General features: G+C 36.6%; 1 protein-coding gene across 1 annotated transcript; it reads left to right on the top strand.

Moving 5' to 3' along the window:
* The first annotated feature begins 10,057 nt into the window (after window positions 1-10,057).
* Window positions 10,058-21,594, top strand: LOC127858676 (uncharacterized). The gene is made up of 10 exons (XM_052395884.1): window positions 10,058-10,138; window positions 10,679-10,804; window positions 11,227-11,333; window positions 11,921-12,026; window positions 12,552-12,677; window positions 15,330-15,455; window positions 16,650-16,775; window positions 17,727-17,852; window positions 20,618-20,713; window positions 21,316-21,594. Exons 2-10 carry the CDS (start codon window positions 10,744-10,746, stop codon window positions 21,483-21,485), a joined length of 1,044 nt encoding a protein of 347 aa, XP_052251844.1. The 5' UTR covers window positions 10,058-10,138; window positions 10,679-10,743; the 3' UTR covers window positions 21,486-21,594.
* Window positions 21,595-22,230: the final 636 nt, after the last annotated feature.

Here is a 22,230-nt window from a genome sequence, read left to right on the forward strand (position 1 = left end):
AACTGTGAAATCCATTATCATCTGACTTACTATCCGGTAATTTATAAAGTGTTAAACCTCTGTTGTTTTCACAACAAGCCAGTTACCAGTTCCTGTTTTTAGCTCGGCATTTTCGGAGAAAACCCGAGGTATTGTCATAGCCAGCTTGTCGTGTCGTCTGCCATCCGCCGTCCACGTCGTGCTAAAACCTTAACATTTTGTTAAGGTTTTGAACATTGGCTCTAAAATCAAATTGCTTCCACCTACAACTTTGAAACTTCATATGTAGATGCACCTTGATGAGTTCTACACGCCACTCATTTTTGGGTCACTAGGTCAAAGGTCAAGGTCACTGTGACCTTTAAAAAAGATATAATCTGACAACCTTTCATTTATTCAAAACTTCACCCGTAGCCAAGCGTGGCACCGGTTATGCGGTGCTCTTGTTTTGGATTCGTTGCCATATGTAAACAAGTGAGTTTTTAATACCAACATTGTGTGTTGCTCAAAAAATATTTTTTTTAAATGACGCGATGTGTTAAACAATCTTACATTTTCGGTGAAATTTGGTATAAGTACTACCCATGAGTGCCTTTGACAAATTAAAATAACAACTGCTCAGTCAGATTGAACGCATTCCCCACCACCAGTCTGAAAATAAGAACATAAATTTCAATCTTCATGGTGTGAAGAGCGCCCCAATGTTTGTCACAAACTTGTGATACCTCATTGCACTGGAGTACCGGTAGTTCTGTAGTCTATAAAGCGATGAAAAATGTTCAATTTTGTGGTTGTCATCATATTGAAAATGTAATAGTTAAGTTTAAATATAACCAGAAAAGATCTTGGACAAATGCACAGATGTCCTTAAATATTTAATTCAGAAACATCTATGTTACAAAAAAATGTATGCCCTCTATAACGATATTAATTAAGTCTTAGTTGACGGTGTTAAAGTTAATATTTAAGCCTTAGTATTCTGTTACTTTAAAGAGGTTTACATGCCAACCCATACATGCTATTCTAGTGTTCCCGATCACAAAAACGAAAACTCACGATTAAATCATGCAGCTGGATATTTAAGTTGAAAATGTTAAAGAAAATGGTGAATGTAAAAAAAAAACCACGTTTTACTATAAGCGTATGAATATTCCATACTTAAAAAAAACACACGGAACCTACTTCAGTGTACAGGTACCTACTTCTGAATGTTATCGACATAAATGCCACATGGGGGTAATAGAATATTCGATTTCTGCGAATTTTAACAATTTTATGGGTTAAAAAATTAATTTCCCCACATGGTAATTGTGCATGTTGCAACAAACCACGTGCAGTAATTAAGTATAGATGTTCAACTCAGTACATGTAGTATTTTAGAATAATAAAATATATCAGAATTAATGCACAATGTGACATACGGTGTAATGGGAAAGTATTGATCCATTATTTAAAAAAGTACGTCGCTCTATGACTTACACATCGCAGAGCATGTATTTGAAAAGAGCAAAAAAGCACCAGACTCCGTTGTTTGACAAATACATTCGTAAAAAATATTGGTGAGAGGAGCTTGGGTGGGGGGGGAGGGTATGGCAACACCCTCCTTGCAAGGACCTGGGCCTCGTAAGGAAAGGCTCTCACATTGTATATTGTTAGTGTCAATGCATGAAAATAAATAAAAATCAAATGAACAAACATTAAATGAAGCACTGAATTTGAGGCGAAAAATACTTTATTTAAATGCGGTTTGATTGATTATTAAATAAGATTCTTGTGGATACTAATACATTTATGATAATAATTATATTCTTCATTCTTTCTTTGTTTGTTACACACACAAATAAACGTCTACACTCATATTTCCAGAAAATTATCAGAGTTATGTGGGTTATCATCTTAACGCTGTAATTTGGCTTCTGCTTTTTTTTCTTAACACTAACCTAGTACATGTTTTACAAAGTGAGCTTTAGTGGATGGTGAGATTATAATGATCTGAGATTCTTAGGTCGGAAAGCATACAAGTTGAAAATTTTGAATATTTGTCACACAGGTTTAAAATTATATCCCTGTTAAGTCAAATGCCTGTTAAGTCTATGCTGTACTGATTATAGTCAGGTCTTGAAAACATAATTGCATAGGAATAAGAAGAGTTTACGTTTTTAGACATGTTCCTTAGATGTGCCATATAGAGCTGTGATGGCTCTCTTGTTTTTGTTAGATATGTTGTTAAAACAAACCTGGCTCATCAAAGTGCAAAACAAATTTTCAAAGGGTCTGTTACACAAATTAACTTAGAAAACAGCTTTCTAAGTAATTGTTTTTAATACTGATATTGATATTTGGGTGTTTCTTTACTAGCAGATGATGATGGGGTTGGTTCTAGAAATGAGCCAATCATTATTTCCTGAAAACAATTCTTCAAGCTCTCCTGGTTCCAAAATGAGCCCAAAGGCCAAAGCTTCAGTGGTCTGTCTGAATATTATATTAAAAGAGGTCATAGATCATGAAATTTTGCCCGATGAGCTGGCTTTGCAGACCTTTAAGACATTTCTGGTCTTTCTTCCATGTATTTCATTCATATATTTTTTATTACCTTTACAATAGACTATGGATACCTCTGTCTGTATGTATTCAGTTGAGTCCATAGCATTCTACTGTGTGTGTGTGTGCCTGGTACCTCACAGTGTATTAGCATGTCAAGATGTCAATCCTTATCAACTTAAAGTTTTACAATTTTTGTGAATTTGGTGGGTTTAAACCCTTATTAGGCGGTAAAACCAGTCGGTGTCCTCTGAGAAGGTGGTTACTTCAGTTATGCCTTATGAATAATCCTTTTGTGAACTTCTTGATTTAAAAAAACGGTTTGCAGGAGCAGAACTCAATTAATAAACAATACAATTCAGTAACATGGCAGATAAAGAATTGAGTGATTCTAGAAATGACCCATCCAAATTGATCCAATATGCTGAAAAGAACTCTTCATTCAAACTCTCCTGGTTCCAAAAGAGCACCAGAGGTCAAAGTCTTAGAGGGGCGTCTGATTATTGACGATGCTGGAACAGCAGCGTCCAAGGTTTGATAACCAGTAAAAAAAATCTTCACAATGGCGACCTATGTAAAAGACCGAGCCAGTCCGATTGAGATAATTCGATTTTTCAGTTACTTCCCTTGGCATTCGCCACTGCCTAGGAGATTGCTCGTTGATTTTCATTGATAACATTTTCCTAGCAGAGTTGTCGTTCGTGTTGATAAAGGTAAATATCAATAGAACAGCATATCCTGGGGAAACAGATTCAATAAGTGTATCAGAACATTAATTTCAAATTAGTATTTTTACATCCATTTTATTTTTATGGACCAATGAAACAACTATATATTTTTCTCTATTTTGTTTGATATTTGTTCTCGATTTAGTAAATAAATTGCGAATAAAAACATGTAAAATTAACTTTTTACGTCATCACACAACTCAAGAATGCGAACGATTTCAAACCTGCAAATTGTAAACGCTGCACTGCTATGATATATATAGATAATACAAATTTTTTTTTGCGTAATTTTCCGTCCCGCTTACGCAGTGGTAAGGACGTTCGCTTTTTCACCTTTACGACACCGGTTCGATTCCCGCTGCCGGCGCAATGTTATATTTTGTATGTTTTGTGGTCACCATTCCTGACAGTTGTTTTTTTTACAGAAAATCTCACCCCCCCCCCCTCGCAGCTTTTGACCATATAAAAAATTAAAAAGTATTTCAGTACAAAACAAATAGCTGGAAATTGCAGCTATCATTCAAAATTCGTCACAACTGTCGTCAATCTAATCTTATTAGGTAAGAGTGCTGGACACACTCCGGGTCCCAACATTATGCAGCCTCAGCGCGGAGGTAACTCATTACCTTGGAAAAACACAAATACACACACTGGGTGCAGCCTAGGCGCGTATAGACTCAAACAAGGCAACAAACTCAAGTGCGGGCACAATCATTTAAAATTTACATATTGAATACGATATTCTAACAGAAATTACACAACCACCTAAGTGTACATACCATGTTTGATATTTCGTTTGATTGTTAGATTTCAGCATATACATGTATAAGGTCATTTCGCTATTTGTTAACTTATCAATATGTTCGTGGGCGAACTCGGATAGTCAAGTGCTCATACGATTGAGCTCACATGGTCCGGCTATGTGCTCATACCTACTTTCGAGAATCATCATGAATGTATTGCCATACTTAATGAACAAGAATGTGACCCGCCTCCCAGTTTCGCTCAATGGGTCAAGTTACCCACGAGTACTACTTCCCCGTACCCCTAAACTTTTTTCGTACCAAAAATGTTTCGTACGCAAAAATTTTTTCGTACCAAATTTTTTTTCGTACCCAAAATTTTAGTACCCAAATTTTTTATCGTACCCAAATGTTCGTATCAACATACACAATTGTGGTGATATAGATAAACTTAAATTGATGTTTTATATCCATCCTCTTCAAAAGCATCGTCACACCAGTACTGCCAGTACTTTGATTATAATAAGTGAGATCAACGACCATGATAATTTGGCCTGATGAGCTGGCTTTGCTGACCTTTAAGACATTTCTGGTCATTATTTGCTCCATGTCTTTTACTGATATTCTTGTTACCTTTACGGTAGACTATGGATACCTTTGTCTGTATGTAATCAGTTGAGTACATAGCATTACTCTGCATGTGTGTTTGCCTTGTACCTCACAGCGTATTAACATTTCCAGATGTCAATCCTTAAAAATTGCATAAATATTCCAGTAGTGTGTTTGTTAGTTTAAACCTATTTAATTTAGCTTGATGGCATAGAAAGCCACAGGCTTATTGAAACGCTCTTGAGTCCGTTTCCTGGGCCTAGAACCAGTACTTGGTGTCTTTGGGGAAAATCTAAAGAACACTCCCATTGTTTGGATCGAACTTGTGACCTCCCTGTTGATAGGCAGACACCATATCCATTACACCATGGTGACCTAGTATGTATTTCTTTTGACCTTGCAGTCAAGGATATCCCATGAAAGTGCAACCACTTATTTCTAATGGGGTCCTTTGGTTTTTGCTGAAGAGACAGCAAGCAGAAGAGACAGTATTGGGATACAAGGGATCCGGTTGCGATACCATAGCTCTTTGCGAATAGATCCCTTGGTTCTTTTACGTGCTCAGTGTATAGCACCAATACACGTGAGAATTACCTGGGTTTCATACCAGTACATCTCTAGTTGGGTGGGAAACACTTGAAGCATTTCTGAAATTTCCAGTGCCCCGGCCGGGAATTGAACTGGGGACCTCTGGAATGGTAGACCAGAGTGTTACCACTCGACCACCGCACCACCTTAGTGTGTTTGTTAATCAGGGTCTCTGCTGTGGGTTTGAGTCCCACTGAAAACAGAAAATCATGTAAAAACGTTCTTTGCTTACTTAAGATGGTAGTGATATAGCACAACTGGTGAAAGACGTCGGACCGCGGACAATACGACAATAGGTATATGTAAAATAATACAGACTGTTTTCCGTTTATTTTACTTTGATAGTTTTTTTAACTTTTAAATAAAATGGATTTAAACGGCTATTTTTGCTGGTAATGTAACAAACTCCAAGCGCGAATCTTAAAATCACTGCTTCCGCATAGAAGAAAGTTGGAAGTGAGTTAAGTTGAGGTATAACACAAACATTAATAGGAAATAAGCGCTAATCACTTTCTTTCTGATATGGCTGGAAATTGAACAGAATTTACAAATTTAACAAAAGTAACAAACAGGCATACAACAGCGAAAAATACCTGTTTCCGTACGGACATCACCATCTTGATTGTCACTATAAAGGAGGAACTAGTGTTGAATATTGCTGTATAAAATTACTTGTATGTGTAAACAAAATCTAAACCAGGTTTTTTTTAAGAATGTGCGTATACATATTTCAAATATGTACAGATTCTTTCGTGTCTAGCCAGTTGACTTTTATTTGATCATTTACATTGTATTTCGATTCAACACTCTGTCATTGATTTGCGTGTGATGCAGCTAAGAACTGCACAGAAAAAGGCATTCATTATTTTTTATCTAATTGATACAGCTTTTGATCTTTCATCAACACCAACCACAATCTTTTTAGCTCGACTATTATGTATGAAATATATATAGTGGAACTATCCTACTCACCCCGGCTTCGGCGTCACGTTAGCGTGAGTATGCAAATGTTAAAGTTTGCGTACCACCCCAAATATTTTCTATGTCCCTTGTTATATTGCTTTAATAATTTGCATACTTCTTTACCAACATGACAACAACCCTATTAACAAGAGCAGACATCTGTATCAAGCATTTTGTAAGAATAATGGCCCTTTTTTCACCTAGAATATGCAAATATTGATATATCATGTTAAAGTTTGCGTACCACCTCAAATATTTTCAATGTCCCTTGACATATTGCTTTCATATTTTGCAAACTTCTTTATCAATATGAACCCAATCGTTTAGGTTTCGAAAAATGCTCATAACATATATGTCGCTTCAGATAGCAACTTGATATTTGGCATGCATGTGTTTCTTATGGAGCTGCACATTTTAAGTGATGAAAGGTCAAGGTCATCCTTCAAGGTCAAAGCTCAAATATGGCTTCAAAGCGGCGCAGAAGGGGGCATGTGTTTCTGGCCAACACATCTCTTGTTGATTCATATACTTGTTACCTTTACAATAGACTATGGATACCTCTGTCTGTAGTTGATCAGTTGAGTCCATAGAATTATACTGTGTGTGTGTGTGTTGTTTCTAGTACCTCACAGCGTTTCAAAATGTCCAGATATCAATCCTTTCAGTTTAAAGATTTCAATACCTCTATCTGTATGTAATGTGCTTCTAGTGTGTGTTTGTGTGCCTTGTACCTCACAATTTCTTAACAGTAAATGTGTCTGGTACCTCACAGCGTTTTAATATTTCTGAATATCATTCCACATACATCGCATATACATGTACATTACAGCAGTGTGTTGTTAACAAGGGGTTCTTTCTGCTTTGGGTTTGAGTCCCACTGAATACAGAAAAATCATGTAAATGTAGGGTATATGCTTACTTAAGATGGTAGTGATAAAGCACTACCAGTATTCCCAGAAACAGAGGTAATGTAAATGGTGTGTATGTATATCGTGAAATGAAGTGCAAGAGCTAAAGCACATAAAAAGCCAAATACAAATAATTTGTCACAGTTGACAGAAAGTGTTAGAATTAAGAACAAACACACACATAGAGTTATAATTTTAATGTTGATATCAGAATAAAAAAGCATTTTATTTGAAAAAAAACACTTAACAAACTGGAACCTCTTTCGTATAACACAAACAGTTTTTTAAAACGGTATTGACAGCATTTTAATAAAATCATACCAACTAGAACACATACCCAAGAAAATAAACAAAAAGTGACTAGTTTGATTTGCTTGCAAAAAATACTTCATTTCATTAGACTGCAAAAAAACAGGAAACAACATTGTTTCATCAACACAACATGGACATTTTTTTTTAATCAGTCCAGCTTTAAGACTAATTGGCAATTGACTTCGTTGTTACAAACACTCGTTAACGGTTATTCGATCCCACTTGTCCGCTAATCATAACAATGAACGTGTGAATGGCATACATAAGAGGGTACATGACTGTCCCTTGATAACAAAAGACTAGTTAATTGGCATGTGACAAACAGGCCCCACCTCCTGCAGTGACTCTCAAGTGTTGCCGCATTCGTACCACCATTTTTCGCAACTGCAATTGATCGCGAATATGTATTACACACAAATCGGATAGTGACTGACGCATTTTTTTTTAATTCAAAATCAGAAATCGGCGAATTTAAGTGCTGACGAAATCGTCATTTTTATAAAAATGACGAAATTTTGTGCTGTCGAAAATAAATGGTTTCACAGTATCTATGTTAAAGTTTGCGTACCACCTCAAATATTTTCAATGTCCCTTGACATATTGCTTTCATATTTTGCAAACTTCTTTATCAATATGAACCCAATCGTTTAGGTTTCGAAAAATGCTCATAACATATATGTCGCTTCAGATAGCAACTTGATATTTGGCATGCATGTGTTTCTTATGGAGCTGCACATTTTAAGTGATGAAAGGTCAAGGTCATCCTTCAAGGTCAAAGCTCAAATATATGGCTTCAAAGCGGCGCAGAAGGGGGCATTGTGTTTCTGGCCAACACATCTCTTGTTGATTCATATACTTGTTACCTTTACAATAGACTATGGATACCTCTGTCTGTATGTGATCAGTTGAGTCCATAGAATTATACTGTGTGTGTGTGTGTGTGTGTTTCTAGTACCTCACAGCGTTTCAAAATGTCCAGATATCAATCCTTTCAGTTAAAGATTTCAATACCTCTATCTGTATGTAATGTGCTTCTAGTGTGTGTTTGTGTGCCTTGTACCTCACAATTTCTTAACAGTAAATGTGTCTGGTACCTCACAGCGTTTTAATATTTCTGAATATCATTCCACATACATCGCATATACATGTACATTACAGCAGTGTGTTTGTTAACAAGGGGTTCTTTCTGCTTTGGGTTTGAGTCCCACTGAATACAGAAAATCATGTAAATGTAGGGTATATGCTTACTTAAGATGGTAGTGATAAAGCACTACCAGTATTCCCAGAAACAGAGGTAATGTAAATGGTGTGTATGTATATCTGTGAAATGAAGTGCAAGAGCTAAAGCACATTAAAAGCCAAATACAAATAATTTGTCACAGTTGACAGAGAGTGCTTTATTTCATACAGATAATGATGATGATGATGATGATGATGATGATGAGTTCGAAGAAGCTGGCTTTGAACCTTCCAGTTCTAAAAATGCCGAAAAGGACTCATCTACAGGCACATCTTGTTTCAAGAACAGACTAGAAAGTGCAAGTTTAAGGGATACGGCTGGTTTTATAATAAATGATCAGCTCTTTTGCGGGTTTTGTGGAGATTTGTTTGTGATTCCTTATCAGCTTACTTAAAAAATTACATTTTGGTGAATACCTCTATCTGTATTTAGTGTGTTTCTAGTGTGTGTGTGCCTCGTACCTCACAATGTGTGAACAGTTAATGTTATATTACACCTTTGGATTGCATTACTGAACTTTTTGATTACAATGATTAAATGCTGTGCGTTTTTATCCTTATTATGTAGTACAACCGGTTGGTGGTCTCTGAAAAGGTAGTTACTTCAGTTATGACTTATGAACAATAATTTTGTGAACTGCTTAAAAAAACATGTTTATCTGTTTGGAGGTGCAAAATCCAATTGATTCAATATACAATACATTGACATGAGATGTTTCTTTTCTGGAAGATGTTGACGGGCATTATTCTAGAAAAGAGCCATCATTCCAGTATGCTGAAAACATCCCCTCAAGCTCTCCTGGTCCTAAAAATGAGCACCAAAGGCCAAAGTGTCAGAGGTGGGTCTGATTATAATATTAAATAAGGTCAAAGATCACGACAATTTGGCCTGATGAGCTGGCTTTGCAAACATTCAAGACTTTTCTGGTCATTATTTGCTCCATGTTTGTAAGTCATATATTTGTTTCCTTTACGATAGACTATGGATACCTCTGTATGTATGTGTTCAGTTGAGTACATAGCACTCTACTGTGTGTGTGTGTGTGTGTTTCTAGTACCTCACAGCGTTTCAAAATTTCCAGATATCAATCCTTTCAGTTAAAGATTTCAATACCTCTATCCGTATGTAATGTGCTTCTAGTGTGTGTTTGTGTGCCTTGTACCTCACAATGTCTTAACAGTAAATGTTATATTACAACTTTGAATTGCATTACTGCTTTTTTGGACCACAATAAGTAAATGCGGTGGGTATGAACCCAACTTAAGCCTTAAAACCAGTCTTGGCCTCTGACGTTGTTAATTCAGTTATTACTTATTTATGATAATTTTTATTAACTGCATGCTTTAAAAAAACGTTTGCAGGAGCAAAACCCAATTAATTACAGAAAAAATACATTAACAAGGGATGTTTCTTTTTTTGCAGATAATGATTGAACTGATTCTAAAAATGAGCCATCCAGTATTGGTGAAATCGTCTCCTTCAAGCATTCCTGGTTTCAAAATCAGCATCAAGGCCAAAGAGTCAGAGGTGAGTCTGATTATTATAATAAATGAGATCAAAGATCACGATAATTTGGCCTGATGAGCTGGCTTTTCAGACCTTTAAGACATTTCGGGTCATTATTTCCTCCATGTCTTTGATTTATATTTGTGTTTTTTTTTACAATAGACTATGGATACCTCTGTCTGTATGTGTTCAGTTGAGTACATAGCATTCTACTGCGTGTGTGTGTGTGTGTGCCTGGTACCTCACAGCGTTTCAAAATTTCCATATGTCAATTCTTATACATTGCATATACATTACAGCAGTGTGTTTGTTAACCAGGGTCTCTGGCTGCTGTGGGTTTGAGTCCCACTGAATACAGAAAATAATGTAAAAATCTAGGGGTGTCTGCTTACTTGAGATGGTAGTGATAATCACTACCGGTATTCCCAGAAACAGAGGTTTTGTAAATACATGTAAGATGTTTTGTTTATCAGTGAAATGCAGTGCAAGAGGTAAAAACTTAATGATAGGCAAATACAAATACTTTGTCACAGTTGACAATGAGTGCTTTATTTCATACAGATAATGATGATGATGATGATGACGAAGAAGCTGGCTTTGAACCATCGAGTTCTGACGGTGCGGAAATGGACTTGGCTACAGGCACATCTTGTTTCAAGAACAGACAAGAAAGGGCAAGCTTAAAGGGTAAGGCTGGTATTATAATAAATGACCAGCTCTCTTTTGGTTGTTGTGCAGATTTGTTTGTGATCCCTTACCAACTTACTTAAAGAATTACATTTGTTTAATACCTCTATCTGTATGTACTATGTTTCTAGTGTTTATGTGACTCGAACCTCACAATGTCTGTACCGTAAATGTTATATTAAACCTTGGATTGTATTAATGCACTTTTTTACCACAATAACTAAATCCTGTGGGTTTCAACCCTTATTAGGCTGTACAACCAGTTGGTGGCCTCTGAAAAGGTTGGTTAGTTCAGTTATGACTTATGAATGATATTTTTATGAATTGCTTGTTTAAAAAAAATGTAAAAAACAGTTTGGAGGTGCAAAATCCAATTGATTCAAGATAAAATTCATTTACATGGGATGTTTCTTTTCTGGCAGTTGACGATGGGAGTGTTTCTAGAAATGAGCCATCCAGTTGTGCTGAAAACAACTCCTCTTCAAGCTCTCCTGGTTCCAAAATGAGCACCAATAGCCAAAGTACAGAGGTGGGTCTGAATATAATATTTAATGAGGTCAAAGATCACGATAATTTGGCCTGATGAGCTGGCTTTGCAGACCTTCAAGACATTTCTGGTCATTATTTCCTCCATGTCTTTGATTCATATTTGTGTTACCTTTACAATAGACTATGGATACCTCTGTCTGTATGCATTCAGTTGAGTAAATAGTATTCTACTGCGTGTGTGTGTTGCTGGTACCTCACAGCGTTTCAAAATTTCCAGATATCAATCCTTTCAGTTAAAGATTTCAGTGAATACCTCTATCCGTATGTAATGTGCTTCTAATGTGTGTTTGTGTGCCTTGTACCTCACAATGTCTTTACAGTAAATGTTATATTACACCTTTTGATTGCATTACTGCATTTTTGGACCACAATAAGTGAATGCGGTGGGTATGAACCCAACTTAAGCCTTAAAACCAGTATTGGCCTCTGAGGAGGTTGTTAATTCAGTTATTACTTATTTATGATAATGTTTATGTACTGCATGCTTTAAAAAAAACTGTTTTCAGGAGCAAAACCTAATTTATGTCAGAAAAAATACATTAACAAGGGAAGTTTCTTTTTTTGCAGATAAAGAATGAACTGATTCTAAAAATGAGCCATCCAGTATTGGTGAAAACGTCTCCTTCAAGCATTCCTGGTTCCAAAATCAGCATCAAAGGCCAAAGCGTCAGAGGTGAGTCTGATTATTATAATAAATGAGATCATAGGCCATGATAATTTGGCCTGATGAGCTGGCTTTTCAGACCTTTAAGACATTTCTGGTCATTACTTCCTCCATGTCATTAATTCATATTTGTTTGTTTTTTACAATAGACTATGGATACCTCTGTCTGTATGCGTTCAGTTGAGTACATAGCATTCTACTGTTTGTGTGTGTGCCTGGTACCTCACAGCCTTTCAAAATTTCCACATGTCAATTCTTATACATTGCATATACATTACAGCAGTGTGTTTGTTAACCAGGGTCTCTTGCTGCTGTAGGTTTGAGTCCCACTGAATACAGAAAGTTATGTAAAAATCTAGGGGTGTCTGCTTACTTAAGATGGTAGTAATATAGCACTACCTGTATTCCCAGAAACAGAGGTAACGTAAATAGAGTGTTGGTTAATCAATGAAATGCAGTGCAAGAGGTAAAAAAAATGAAAGGAAACTACAAATACTTTGTCACTGTTGACAGTGAGTGCTTTATTTCATACAGATAATGATGATGATGACGAAGAAGCTGGCATTGAACCTTCCAGTTCTAACTGCAGAAATGGACTCAGCTACAAGCACATCTTGTTTCAAAAACAGACAAGAAAGGGCAAGCTTAAGGATAAGGCTGGTATGATAATAAATGACCAGCTCTCTTTTGGTTGTTGTGGATATTTATTTGTGATCCCTTAACAATAGGGCTGCAACAATATACCGGTATATCGGTATATATCGCAATACGCAATCCGCATATTGTATTGCGATATGATTTTCATCATACCGGTACGAACATTTTACAAAAATTCATTCACATTTCGTCCAGAAAAGCCATCCGAAATAATGATAAAAAGGTAAACAAAACAAAGCAGTGTAAATTATTTTTTACGTAAAAATAGCATTCTAAAAAGTGTATTATACGGAGTAGCGTTGTTACATGGGAGCATTCATTCGATGCTTTTGAACAGATTATCGTTGAATTAATTGCGCACAGCTGTAAATGTTTCGTTTGATTCTGATTTGAGCATTATTTGTAATCCGAATTTCGAAAACACGCTTCCAAATGTGAATGCTAACGCGACAATAAAAAATTATAGCATCAAATAAAAAGTGCTTTATCCTTTGTCTCAATAAAAACCGCGCGAAAATTATACAGACATGTAGAACGTCGCATGGAAAGTAAGGTTGTATTTTGTGTTGTATAAAAACGGGAACATCACGTCAGCTGAATTACGCGTGTTCAGTGGGAAAAACGCCCCGGTTGGACGTTATTTCATCACATCTTTAAATAGTAACGATTGCAAAAATGTATTTGATACTTAGGAAAATTTGCGAATGTTTGTGTTTCTTATTATTCTTGAGCACATTTATAGTAAATATTTACCAGAATTTGCTTTAAAATTGGAATTTATGGGATTATCGGGTAATTGGCAAGTTATAATTTTGGTACAAGTTAGCAATATATTGCGATATATTGCAATACGGGTTTTTGAACTGACAATATATTGCGATACGGTTTTTGGCGTATTGTTGCAGCACTACTTAACAATGTACTTAAATAATTACATTTTGGTGATTACCTTTTTCTGTCTGTACTATGTTTCTAGTGTGTGTGTGTCTCGTACCTCACAATGTCTTTACAGTTAATGCTACATTGAACCTTTGGAATGCATCAATGTACTTTTTTACCACAACTAAATGCTGTGGGTTTGAACCCTTCTGAGTGTGTTCAAGCAGTTGTTGGCCTCTGAAGAGACTGTAAGTAAGGATATGACCTATGAATTATCATTTTGTGAATTGCTTGATAAAAAAAAAGAAAACTGTTTCGATGAGTAAAACCCAATTAATGAAAGATAAAATATTTTATTCATAACAACCACCAAAAGCAAAAGCGTCAAAGGTGGGTCTTGTTATTATAATACATGTGCTCATAGACCTTGATAATATGGCCTTATGAGCTGACTTGGCAGACCATCAAGACATTTTTGGTCATTAATAACCTGTCGTTGTTTCATTTTTATGCCCCCCTACGAAGAAGAGGGGGTATATTGCTTTGCACATGTCGGTCGGCCTGTCGATCGGTCCGTTCACCAGGTGGTTTCCGGATGATAACTCAAAAACGCTTGGGGCTAGGATCATGAAACTTCATAGGTACATTGATCATGACTTGCAGATGACCCCTATTGATTTTAAGGTCACTAGGTCAAAGGTCAAGGTCACGGTGACCCGAAATAGTAAAATGGTTTCCGGATGATAAGTCAAGAACGCATACGCCTAGGATCATGAAACTTCATGGGTAGATTGATCATGACTCGCAGATGACCCCTATTGATTTTGAGGTCACTAGGTCAAAGGTCAAGCTCACGGTGACCCGAAATAGTAAAATGGTTTCCGGATGATAACTCAAGAACGCATACGCCTAGGATCATGAAACTTATTTGGTAGATTGATCATGACTTGCAGATGACCCCTATTGATTTTGAGGTCACTAGGTCAAAGGTCAAGGTCACGGTGACCCGAAATAGTAAAATGGTTTTTGGATGATAACTCAAGAACGCATATGCCTAGGATCATGAAACTTCATAGGTAGATTGATCATGACTCGCAGATGACCCCTATTGATTTTGAGGTCACAAGGTTGAAGGTCAAGGTCACGGTGACCCGAAATAGTAAAATGATTTTCGGATGATAACTCAAGAACGCTTTTGCCTAGGATCATGACACTTCATAGGTACATTGATCGTGACTCGCAGATGACCACTATTGATTTTCAGGTCACTAGGTCAAAGGTCAAGGTCACAGTGACAAAAATCGTATTCACACAATGGCTGCCACTACAACGGACAGCCTGTATGGGGGGCATGCATGTTTTACAAACAGCCCTTGTTTTTCTTTACAATAGACTATTGATACCTCTGTTTGTATGTGTTCAGTGGAGTAAATAGCATTTTACTGTGTGTGTGTACCTTGTACCTCACAGTGTTTTAACATTTCCAATTATCAATCCTTATACCTTGCATATACCTGAGAGCATTACGTTTCTTAACCAGGGTGTCTGGCTGCTGTGGGTTCAATTCCCACTGAATACAAGAAATCATGTAAAAATGTAGGGTATATGCTTACTGAGATGGTAGTGATACAGCACTTCTGGTATGCCCAGAAACAGCGGTAATGTCAATAGCTTGTCTGTATATCAGTGGAATGCAATGCAAGAGGTAAAGACAAGATAAAGTGCCAAAATTGAATGCTTGTCAAAAGTGACGGGAGAATGCTTTATTTAATACAGGTAATGAAGGTTATGGTGACGAAGAAGCTTGCTCCGAACCTTTAAGTTCTAACGCACTGTTAGAAAAAAGGACACATCTTCACGCACATCTGGTTACAAGTACAGAGAAGAAAGGGCATGTAAGGGGTAAGGCTTTTATTGTATTAAATGATCAGCTCTCATTGGATTGTTGTGGAGATTTGTTTGTCACCACTACCAACTTACATAAAGTGTACATTTTGGTTAATACCTCTTTATGTATGTTCTGTGTTTCTAGTGCATGTGTGTGTGTGCCTTGTACCTCACAATGTCTGTTCAGTAAATTGTATATTACATCTTTGAACTGCACTTTGACAGCAATAACGAAATGCTGTGGGTTTTAACCCTTCTGAGTGTGTTTAACCAGTTGTTGGCCTCTGAAGAGATGGTTAGTTAGGATATATATTATGAATGATAATTTTGTGAACTGCTTGTTTAAAAAAATGAAAACTGTTTTGATGTGCAAAACCCAATTAATGAAAGATAAAATGCATTATTCATAACAACCACCAAAGGCGTGTCGGAGATGGGTCTGATTATTATTATACGTGTGCTCATAAACCTTGATAATTTGGCCTTATGAGCTGACTTGGTCTTCAAGACATTTTTAGCTCTGCTGTTTTTGAAGAAAACCCGAGGTATTGTCATAGCCAGCTCGTCCGCATCGAGTTAAAACCTTAACATTTGCTCTAAAATCAAAGTGCTCAACCTTCAACTTTGAAATTTCATATGTAACTCAACATGAATGAGTTCTACACGCCACACCCATTTTGGGTCACTAGATCAAAGGTCAAGGTCACTGTGACGTCAAAACAAAAATTAAAACCGAGCCGAGCATTGGCACCCGCTATGTGATGCTCTTGTTGGTCATAATAACCACCATGTTGTTGTTTCATATTTTTATTTCCTTTACAAAGGACTATGGATACCTATGTCTGTATGTGTTCAGTTGAGTAAATAGCATTATACTGTGTGTGTGTGCCTTGTACCTCACAGCGTTTTAACATTTTCAGATATCAATCCTTATTCCTAGCATATACCTTAGAGCATTGTGTTCGTTAATCAAGGTGTCTGACTGCTGTGGGTTTGATTCCCACTGAATACAGTAAATCATGTAAAAATGTAGAACATATGTTTACTTAAGATGGTAGTGATATAGCACTTCTGGTATTCCCAGAAACAGCGGTAATTCAATAGCGTGTCTGTATATCAGTGGAATGCAATGCATGAGGTAAAGACAACATAAAATGTCAAAATTAAATGCTTGTTACAAGTGACGGGAGAATGCTTTATTTAATACAGGTAATGAAGGTGGTGGTGACGAAGAAGCTTGCTCTGAACCTGTAAGTTCCAACGCACTGTTAGAAAAGGACACATCTTCACGCACATCTGGTGTCAAGTACAGAGAAGAAAGGGCGAGCGTAAGGGGTAAGGCTGGTTTTGTATTAAATGATCAGCTCTCATTGAATTGTTGTGGAGATTTGTTTGTCACCACTACCAACTTACTTAAAGTTGACATTTTGGTGGATAACTATATGTATGTACTGGGTTTCTAGTGTGTTTGTTTGTTTATGCCTTGTACCTCACAATGTATGTTCAGTAAATTGTATATTACACCTTTCGACTGCACGTTTTGACAACAATAACTAAATGCTGTGGGTTTGAACCCTTCTGAGTGTGTTCAACCAGTTGTTGGCTTCTGAAGAGATGGTACATGTAACTTCGGGAGTGACCTATGAATGATAATTTTGTGAACTCCTTGATTAAAAAAAAGAAAACTGTTTCGATGAGCAAAACCCAATAAATGAAAGATAATATACATTATTCATAACAACCACCAAAGGCTAAAGCGTCTGAGGTGGGTCTGATTATTATAATACGTGTGCTCATGGACCTTGATAATTTGGCCTTAACGCTGGGTTTTGCAGACCTTCAAGACATTTTTGGTCATTAGTTCCTCCATATCGTTGATTCATATTTTTTTATCTTTACAATAGACTATGGATACCTCTGTATGTGTTCAGTTGAGTAAATAGCATTCTACTGTGTGTGTGTGTGCCTTGTACCTCACAGCGTTTTAACATTTCCAGATATCAATCCTTATACCTTGCATATACCTTAAAGCATTGTGTTTGTTAACCAAGGTGTCTGGCTGCTGTGGGTTCGATTCCCACTGAAAAGAGTAAATCATGTAAAAGTGTAGGGTATATGCTTACTGAGATGGTAGTGATACAGCACTTCTGATATTCCCAGAAACAGTGGTTATGTCAAGAGCTTGTCTGTATATCAATGAAATGTAATGCAAGAGCTAAAAACAACATAAAATACCAAAATTAAATGGGTGTCACAAGTGACGGGAGAATGCTTTATTTAATACAGGTAATGAAGGTGGTGGTGACGAAGAAGCTTGCTCTGAACCTTTAAGTTCCAATGCACTGTTAGAAAAGGACACATCTTCACGCACATCTGGTTACAAGTACAGAGAAGAAAGGGCGAGCGTAAGGGGTAAGGCTGGTATTGTATTAAATGATAAGCTCTCATTGGATTGTTGTGGAGATTTGTTTGTCACCACTACCAACTTACTTTAAGTGTACATTTTGGTGGATACCTCTATATGTGTGTACTGGGTTTCTAGTGTGTTTTTTTGTTTATGCCTTGTACCTCACAATGTCTGTTCAGTAAATTCTATATTACACCTTTCGATAGCACGTTTTGACAACAATAACTAAATGCTGTGGGTTTGAACCCTTCTGAGTGTGTTCAACCAGTTGTTGGCTTCTGAAGAGATGGTACATGTAAGTTAGGGAGTGACCTATGAATGACAATGTTGTGAACTGCTTGATTAAAAAAAAAGAAAACTGTTTCGATGAGCAAAACGCAATAAATGAAAGATAATATACATTATTCATAACAACCACCAAAGGCTAAAGCGTCTGAGGTGGGTCTGATTATTATAATACGTGTGCTCATGGACCTTGATAATTTGGCCTTAAGCGCTAGGTTTGCAGAACTTCAAGACATTTTTGGTCATTAGTACCTCCATATCGTTGATTCATATTTTTTTATCTTTACAATAGGCTATGGATACCTCTGTCTGTATGTGTTCAGTTGAGTAAATAGCATTCTACTGTGTTTGTGTGTGCCTTGTACCTCACAGCGTTTTAACATTTCCAGATATCAATCCTTATACCTTGCATATACCTTAAAGCATTGTGTTTGTTAACCAAGGTGTCTGGCTGCTGTGGGTTCGATTCCCACTGAAAAGAGTAAATCATGTAAAAATGTAGGGTATATGCTTACTGAGATGGTAGTGATACAGCACTTCTGATATTTCCAGAAACAGTGGTTATGTCAATAGCTTGTCTTTATATCAATGTATTGCAATGCAAGAGGTAAAGACAACATAAAATGCCAAAATTAAATGGGTGTCACAAGTGACGGGAGAATGCTTTATTTAATACAGGTAATGAAGGTGGTGGTGACGAAGAAGCTTGATCTGAACCTTTAAGTTCCAATGCACTGTTAGAAAAGGACAAATCTTCACGCACATCTGGTTACAATTACAGAGAAGAAAGGGCGAGCGTAAGGGGTAAGGCTGGTATTGTATTAAATGATCAGCTCTCATTGGATTGTTGTGGAGATTTGTCACCACTACCAACTTACATAAAGAGTGCATTTGGGTGGATACCTCTTTATTAATGTACTGTGTTTCTAGTGCGTGTGTGTGTGCCTCGTACCTCACAATGTCTGTTCAGTAAATTGTATATTACACTTTTCGACTGCACGTTTTGACAACAATAACTAAAAAAGAGGCCCATGAGGGCCTGAATCGCTCTACTGCTTTAAACACTGTCACTGTGACCTTGACCTTTGACCTAGCAACCTGAAAATCAATAGGGGTCATCAGCAAGTCATAATCAATGTACCTATGAAGTTTCATGATCCTAGGCCTAAGCATTCTTGAGTTAACATCTGGAAACCATTTTACTATTTCGAGTCACTGTGACCTTGACCTTTGACCCAGTGACCTGAAAATCAATAGGGTTCGAGTCCTCATTAATATAAAGACACTGAGCAAGTTTGAAAAGAATGGGATGAAAACTGTGGACGTTATCGGATAAACAAAATTTTACTATTTCAAGTCACTGTGACCTTGACCTTTGACCCAGTGACTTGAAAATCAATAGGGTTTGAGTCCTCATTAACATAAAGACACTGAGCAAGTTTAAAAAGAATCGGATGAAAACTGTGGACTTTATCGGATGAACAAGTTTTTACTGTTTCGAGTCACTGTTACCTTGACCTTTGACCCAGTGACCTGAAAATCAATAGGGTTCGAGTCCTTATTAATATAAAGACACTGAGTAAGTTTCAAAAGAATCCGATAAAAACTGTGGACCTTTTTGGATAAACAAGTTTTTACTATTTCGAGTCACTGTGACCTTGACCTTTTACCCAGTGACCTGAAAATCAATAAGGTTTGAGTCCTCATTAATATAAAGACACTGAGTAAGTTTGAAAATAATCGCATGAAAACTGGACTTTATCGGATAAACAAGACAACGTCTAACACACACAGACACCATGCCATCCCATAAGCTCTTCTGCCTTTGGCAGTAGAGCTAAAAAATCAAAATGCTTCTACCTACAACTTTGAAACTTCATATGTAGCTGCACATTGATGAGTTCCACACTCCACGCCCATTTTTTGGTCACTAGATCAAATGTCAAGGTCACTGTGACCTCAATTTTTTTTTTAACTGCACCCGCAGCCGAGCATTGGCGTCCGGTATGCGGTGCTCTTGTCTCAGGACCTTTAGTTAGACCCAAAGGTGAAGGTAAGGGTTGGCGATCTTAATTTCCTATGATATAACTTGGTCATTGTTTCAACATAATGGCCAATTTGGGAAGCATCCATTAGCACTACTGATATCCTTGTTGTCCCCTACAAGTGAAACCGGAGGGGACTTATGGTTTACGCTCCGTGTGTCAGTCTGTCTGTCCGTCACACTTTACTGGATCCTGCGATAACTTTAAAAGTTCTTCATATTTTTTCATGAAACTTGAAACATGGATAGAATGCAATATGGAGAGTATGCACGTCATTTCATTTGGTTCCTAGGTCAAGAATTCTGGTTGCTATGGCAACAAATTTATAAAAAAAAATCACTGACAATGGTGGAGTTTCACCGGTAGGGGACAATATTGCTTGGCAATCTCTTGTTATAAGATAGTGTAGGAAGATTATTTTTTAAATGAACCTCTTTCAGACCCTGAATCTTCTGACACAGACCATGATGTGCCAGTAAGACAACCACATGCAAAACCTGGGCCGTCCACAACTGTAACCATGTCGGGTCATCCCAGTAAGTAGGCTTTGTTTCAACAACAAAACGGTATTCCTGAAAGTCACAGTATAATGTTTTTGTTTAAAAATTCGTAATGAATGTACAATTAACACAGTAATTGAAATAAGCTCACTCTACTTTGACACAATTTAACTTTGCCAAGAAGCTTCATAGGTGTTCCTAGCTTATCTTTAAATCGTTACTTCAATCTTGCTCATAACTCAAAATCTGTAAGACATATCAAAATGAAACTTAATAAATGGATACATCTTAATGTGTGGACATTTATTACTAAGTAACTATTACTCAAAGTATCCGGTTATATTAAGCATAATTATTTTTTAGATGTCTTCAAGAGAATTGAGAAAATGTTCAAGTGATATCACTTCAGATCTTTTGTTTCAATAGAAAGTCACATTCTGAATAGTATATTGTGCAACTTTTCATTTGATTAATTACAAGCAGCATTTCAAATAAAAAGATCACCTTTAAATCATGGTTCATCTTCTGGAACAGTTTTGAGATGAACTTTTTTATAACTTATTATATTTCTGAGATGCTTGTTGGTGGTCATCATGGAACAGAAGAGGCAATTGAATATGATTTTATTACTTTTTCAGAGAGGCTTCAGAAACTCGGTGAAGACCAGAGTCATCTTTTGAAGACGCTGTTCAAAACGAATATTGTGTTGAGGAAGGAGCTTAAGCGTGAAGACTGTGAAAGAGTAATGCAAAAATATGAAATTCTACACGGATTGTCATGGAAAAAAATTAAAAAACACGATTCATAACTGGATTACTGCTGAAAAGTGAAAACAAAAATGATTTTATAGCTTTTTAGCCCACCTGCGCACAATGTTCTCATGGTGAGCTTATGTGATCGCTTTTTGCCCGTTGTCCATCTTGCGGCATCAACATTTGCCTTGTTAATATTCTAGAGGTCACATTAATTGTCCGATCTTCATGAAATTTTATTTGACGATTTGTCCCAATGATATCTTGGAAAAGATTACAAAAGGTTTCGGTTGGTTGAAAAACAATAATTTACACGCCATATACTCCATACTTAAATCAATATTGTTATATGCAAAGCAGCAATGCTTAAAAGAAATAATACAAAATTGGGAGGGGGCATTACTCGTATGAAAACAAGATGGTGGTATTTGTTATAAACACGTGTAAAACAGTTGGATTTTTCTGGCCAAAGACAACTATTCATACGACCAACTTCTTAATTTTTGCATAGCTCGTCATATTGATTTCCATTCAGATTTACTTCAGAAAAAATCTATTTCATATCTCTGATGCCAGAGCTATACATATGTTTATAAGAAGAGTAAATCTGAGATCCGTTTTCATTTATGATATTTGAAATGGCATGTTTAGACGAAGATTCTCTACAATTTTCTACATAAATATATATATATATTTTTTGTAAAAATGGTTTCGGTTGGTTGAAAAACAGTAATTTACACGCCATATACTCCATACTTAAATCAATATTGTTATATGCAAAGCAGCAATGCTTAAAAGAAA

Source organism: Dreissena polymorpha, chromosome 1, assembly GCF_020536995.1.
Source record: "Dreissena polymorpha isolate Duluth1 chromosome 1, UMN_Dpol_1.0, whole genome shotgun sequence".
NCBI classification, from domain to species: domain Eukaryota; kingdom Metazoa; phylum Mollusca; class Bivalvia; order Myida; family Dreissenidae; genus Dreissena; species Dreissena polymorpha.

Coding starts and splice junctions, on each gene's coding strand:
- LOC127858676 (XM_052395884.1), top strand. CDS start 10,744: ATGGACTTGGCTACAGGCACATCTTGTTTCAAGAACAGACAAGAAAGG. Junction 12,678..15,329: donor CAAGCTTAAGGATAAGGCTG/GTATGATAATAA, acceptor TATTTAATACAG/GTAATGAAGGTTATGGTGAC. Junction 20,714..21,315: donor AACCATGTCGGGTCATCCCA/GTAAGTAGGCTT, acceptor TTACTTTTTCAG/AGAGGCTTCAGAAACTCGGT.